The sequence below is a fragment of the Salvia splendens genome, chromosome 4 (assembly GCF_004379255.2).
Source record: "Salvia splendens isolate huo1 chromosome 4, SspV2, whole genome shotgun sequence".
NCBI lineage: Eukaryota > Viridiplantae > Streptophyta > Magnoliopsida > Lamiales > Lamiaceae > Salvia > Salvia splendens.
Genome location: NC_056035.1, coordinates 31,939,886 through 31,945,164, shown reverse-complemented (window position 1 = coordinate 31,945,164; position 5,279 = coordinate 31,939,886). Strand labels below are relative to the sequence as shown.

The following is a 5,279-nucleotide window of genomic DNA, read 5'->3' as shown; positions in this document are numbered from 1 at the left end:
ACTTTATTTTAAAGTACAAGATAGCAAACCAATAATTAATGAAATATTTGGGTAGACCTCCAAAACATATGGGCCAGGCCTCAAAACTAATACTACCACTACTTTTTTAAAGTACCAATAACAATTCAATAATGAAATCTATTTAATTTCGACTGTATAGTTGATTTATGGGTGTGAACTCAAAAATGTCATATCATTTCACTACATTATCATAATTTTATATTCCACTTTAAAAGTTCTTAAACTCATTCAAACAATAAAAATTTGTGACACTAATTTGTCGCTAGATCAAGTTTTTGTAGATATAGTTTTTGAATAAGGATATGTATTTAAATTTGCATAACTGTTGTTTGTGTTAAGTATGGAACTATTTTAAAAATAAATATGTGTAGAGGTACTATATTCAAACAAAAGAGGGGATTCGTATATTAATAATGAAAAGATTAAGACTAGATGAAAAAAATAAAATACTCGAATGAATATACATTTACAATCCCAACTAACCCATTCTTGGCGGTTAATCCGAGTCAACCCCGAGTTAATCCGAGTTTAGATATTGATTAGTTAAATATTTATAAATATTAATAATGATTTTTTTAATGAAATGAATAATTGCAGACGACGACATAGCCGCCAGTCTGTGCAAACCAATAGCAACTGCTGTAAACACAGAACTTGCAAGAAAATGGTTTTGGATATGATGGAGCCAAACACTTGCATCAGGGGTTGCTGCCACAGCCAAACAATCCCTCTCCATCTCCGCCCTTCTTCCTATTCCCTTCTTTCCCCCATCGCCAGAGGTAAATTCTTCTCCGATTTCACATTTACATCAACACCTTTCTTTCGTTCCACCTGTTTTACCGTGTGTGACAATGCAGGTGCAGAGAGCGTGGTGTATGAAGCCCTACTCGACGGTAAAAGAGTCGCAGCAAAGAAGCCAATTCTATCCACTTCCGATGACCTCGATAAGTTCCACAAAGAGCTCCAATTGCATAGGTCAAATTTCCCTTGCCTCCAATCATAGTTCTTGTTGATGGGTGGAGTAAAATATTTGATCTTTTTCAGTGATTGTAAAAGGATTTTGCTCATGATTTTGGGATTCTTGCACTATTGATTGATGCAGGGTGGATTGGGAGATTTTGTTGGTTGCCTGTAATTTTGAATTCGTTGCATAAAATTTTCTGTTTGAGTCACTTTTTAGTTTGTACTATATCATTATATGCAACTCTTTTACCCTTTTTTTTTTCCTTTTTCCCTTGAGAATGTTTTAAAGTTCTCTCATTTTGTGTCTTAAGCAAGTTGGATCATCCGGGGATAATGAAGCTGGTCGCAGCGCATGCTAGGCCGCCAAACTACATGTTTTTCTTTGAATTATACGAGGCAGGAGCCCTCTCGCTGAAACTGCACGTTGAAGAATATAGTCTGAGCATAGGCCAAGCTATGGAAATCACTACGCTGTTAGGTATGTGCATTGACACTTCTAAGAATCTGAATATGTTAAATGCTGGTTGTTGAATTTGTTGCACTGCAAATGCTTAAACTAGTAAAGATTAATGTATGCTTGTTCTTGGTATTAATAGATTATTGCTTCATGATTTGGCAGAGATTATGTATCTCATGGATGTGATTGATCTTCATTTATATTTTGTCTATCAAATGCAAAGTTTAACTGAGTTTACATTCTTTTTTAATCATACAGGACACTTTGTATTCTTTATCAATTGGTAATGGAAAAACAGCTTGTTTGGTTCAGATTACCTTTTTGATCTTAGTATTTGATGTGGGTTGTATAGCTCAAATTCAGATATTTATAACTACGTTTCTCATGCTTTCTGTTTGCAGCAAACGCTCTGCTGTATCTGCATAGCCTTGGGATTGTACATAGGGATGTCAAACCAGCAAATATTCTAGTAATGTCTTTCTTAGCCAGGACATGTATATGCATCTGATTTTCCTAGCCAGGACACGTCTGATAGTTTAGTCACCGATTTAATGCAGCTCAATGAGAATCTTCAACCACATCTAGCAGACTTTGGTTTGGCAGAATATATTAAAGATCTTGAACAAGTTTCCGTGAAGAACTGGAAATCTTCTGGAAAACCAACTGGTGGTTTCCATAAAAAGAATATGGTCGGCACACTTATATACATGGCCCCTGAAGTACTGAGGAAAGAGGTTCAGACTGAAAAATCAGATGTCTATAGTTTTGGGGTGACGGTTAAGTAAGGACTTGCCTTGACTGGTTCATATATTGCATAACATGAACTCTCGAAAACCGGTCTCTAGACACAATTAATGTTATTTCGTGTATATAATTGTTCATTTAAATGAAGTTATAAACATGTCAATTCCAGTGATTCACTGTTGCTTGGCTCCTGCTTCTTTCACTATTGAAACTAGATTCTTATAATTTTGCAGAGGAAAATTAAGTCATTGTTTTATTACTAATTGAATAAATCTTGAGTACGTCATGCAAAGTGCTTTGTCTTTGGTCTACTTTGATATTTCCATCATCTGTATTTAATTTGTATAGTACTTCATTCTAAAGCATTCCCATTTTTACATTGATAAATAGTTTAGGTTTACTATATTGTTGAATTTATGTGTTTCTCATTTTGCAGTGAGCTTCTAACTGGTGTTGTTCCATATACTGATCTTCGAGCAGAGGCACAAGTTCCGTTTCTTCATTTTCTTTTTTCCTTTCCTCTTCTAGAGCCTTATTTAGTTATCCAAACTAAAACTTTTTGATTTACAAGAATCTAAGGGGAATATTAAGGACAATCAAAATTATTGCACCTAAAAGGAAAGTAGACTATAATTGTGACAACAAAAAAGGAATAAGGGGCTTCCAAATTTGCAATGTCCTGTAGTTTGTTGAATCAGTGAAGCGTCTATAAAGAATTTAAGTTAATTACAGCTATCCTGTTTGTCTTATTTAACAGCATTCTTTTCCATCTATGCCTCTTTCCTAGGCCCATACAGTCTTGGAAATGAATTACACAGAACAGCAACTCACGGCAGCTGTGGTGTCTGAAGGATTGCGACCAGTTCTAGCTGGTCCAGAGTCCGGTGCATCACCCACTTTGCTCTCTCTAATAAAAAGATGTTGGGATGCAGATCCTCAAAACAGACCTTCTTTCAGTGATATAGTTTTGGAACTCGATGTGATGTCGAGAAGTGAAAATAGAACAGATGAAAAGGCTGATGCTTCTGCAAGATCTGTTACACAACGTGACCATGTTGGTACAACTAATATTCCGAGCTATCAAGAGGCCCTGAATTGGTTTTCCCAGGGACAAGATATTGAAAAAAGCAGTTATGTTCCCTCTGAGAGTGTCGCCACTTGGCTCTCTGCTGATGATGTTACAGTTTATTGCCCAGTGCTATCTTGGGGTTCGTTTTCTACTTGTGGGAGAAGGGAAACCATGGAAGATACTCACTTTGTAATGCCTCGTTTTTGCAACGAAAACAGTATTCATTTCTTTGGAATCTTGGATGGTCATCGAGGTATGTGGAACTTGAATCCTTTTTCGGGAATCATGGCACTTGATTTAGAGATGAAGGATAGAAAATGGTTTTCAAAGAGAAAAAACAAAGTTTGTGAATTCCTTTGAGTAAAATGTTAGTTCCAAGATTTTCAATTTACTTCCATGCAAATAGTTTGTTGCCCACGATTTTATGTTTGTGTCTGTAATCAGCTCTCATGGTCGTAATTGTGATGTTACAAACAAAAAATCTTATATTACGATGCAGGCGGGGCGGCTGCTGAATTTTCAGCTGGGGCTCTTCCTGCATATTTGAAAACTCTGATTCCGAGGAGCAGGTAAGCCCAAATGACTGGTTGTTTAAGGCTCTACATAAAGACTCACGTATGTGAATCACGGAAATACTAATCATGTCTTCAATAAATATCTTTTCCTAAATGCAGTCCATCTCAGGCCCTACTTGAAGCATTTGTTAAGACTGATGTTGCCTTTAGGAATGAACTAAACTATCGTCGAAAATCCAAGGGACTCATTCAGAAGCATTCACACCCTGGCTGTACTGCAATAACCGCTCTGATAGTTAAGGACAAGCTATTTGTTGCAAATGCTGGCGACTGCAGAACAATTATATGTCGAGCAGGAAAGCCTTACCCTTTAAGCAGGGTGAGTCAAAGATCTATATCGATATGTGCGTGTTTGTGTGTGTTTAGATGCTATGAAGATGCTTTTTATACTCTCTATTTTGTATGAATCGCACCTTTAACCAACTGAACGAGCTCATTATAGTAGGATCATGTGGCGAGCTGTCTTGAGGAGAGAGAGCGTGTCATAGCCGCAGGTGGCCAAGTCAAATGGCAAGTCGATACGTGGAGGATTGGCCCTGCTGCACTGCAGGTTGATTTCTCGTCAACTTCCTCTTGTTTAATTATGCGTTAATCGAACATCTGAAATCGTAGGTTACAAGATCTATCGGTGACGATGATCTAAAGCCATTTGTGACTGCTGAACCCGAGATAACTGAAACGCTTCTATCAGCTGAAGATGAATACATAGTAAGTTTCCTTGTATCAGCATGAAGTGATTCATGACCATGAGAAAAAAATGAGAGTTGTGGTTTTGGCAGGTAATGGGAAGCGATGGATTGTGGGACGAGGTGAGCAACGCAGACGTTGTTAGCATAATCAAGGACACGGTGAAAGAGGGCGGGATGTGTGCAAAGAGGCTGGCCACTGAAGCTGCTGAACGAGGCAGCAAAGATAACATCACAGTGATTGTGGTGTTCCTGCGTCCAGTTTCTACTGCAGAGAGGATTTTCTAGCTTCCAACTTTCAACTATTCTGATATTTTATTTAATTCATTATTGATATGATTCATATATTGGATGCTTTTTGTGGGTAATAAATTTATATGGATTTTATCAAATCATCCGTTTCAGAAGAAAACTAAAATTATAAAGTAGCTTGACTTATTTTTGGATTTCTGCAATAATAGTGGAAATCAGAATCGAAACAACAAGATTTGATATCACGTACTAATCTAATTCATTTTACTTAGCATTGCTTAATAATTTCAAATTCCCATGATTTGCACTTGAGATTACATTATTTTTTTTAAAAATGACATTTTGTAAATAAATTAGACAATCAAAACAATTAAAATTAATATTCAATATTTTAATTTCTAATCTTATGAAATTGACATTGATTTAATTTTTTTTTTATATTAACAAAGATACACAAACAATGATATGCTAGAAGTAGGGAAAATAAACTATTAAAATACTAATTTAAATAT

At 36.2% G+C, this 5,279-nt stretch overlaps 1 protein-coding gene across 1 annotated transcript; it reads left to right on the top strand.

Moving 5' to 3' along the window:
* Window positions 1–624: 624 nt before the first annotated feature.
* Window positions 625–4,907, top strand: LOC121799466 (protein kinase and PP2C-like domain-containing protein). The gene is made up of 12 exons (XM_042198850.1): window positions 625–800; window positions 879–996; window positions 1,296–1,462; window positions 1,843–1,910; window positions 1,999–2,222; window positions 2,622–2,673; window positions 2,973–3,507; window positions 3,754–3,823; window positions 3,929–4,148; window positions 4,275–4,379; window positions 4,442–4,537; window positions 4,609–4,907. Exons 1-12 carry the CDS (start codon window positions 686–688, stop codon window positions 4,801–4,803), a joined length of 1,965 nt encoding a protein of 654 aa, XP_042054784.1. The 5' UTR covers window positions 625–685; the 3' UTR covers window positions 4,804–4,907.
* Window positions 4,908–5,279: the final 372 nt, after the last annotated feature.

What these genes read in the sequence shown, in the direction of transcription:
- LOC121799466 (XM_042198850.1), top strand. Translation starts at nt 686, where the DNA reads ATGGTTTTGGATATGATGGAGCCAAACACTTGCATCAGGGGTTGCTGC. An exon ending in GGAAATCACTACGCTGTTAG is followed by an intron (nt 1,463 to 1,842) that starts GTATGTGCATTG and finishes TTCTGTTTGCAG; the next exon opens with CAAACGCTCTGCTGTATCTG. An exon ending in AGCCTTACCCTTTAAGCAGG is followed by an intron (nt 4,149 to 4,274) that starts GTGAGTCAAAGA and finishes TCATTATAGTAG; the next exon opens with GATCATGTGGCGAGCTGTCT.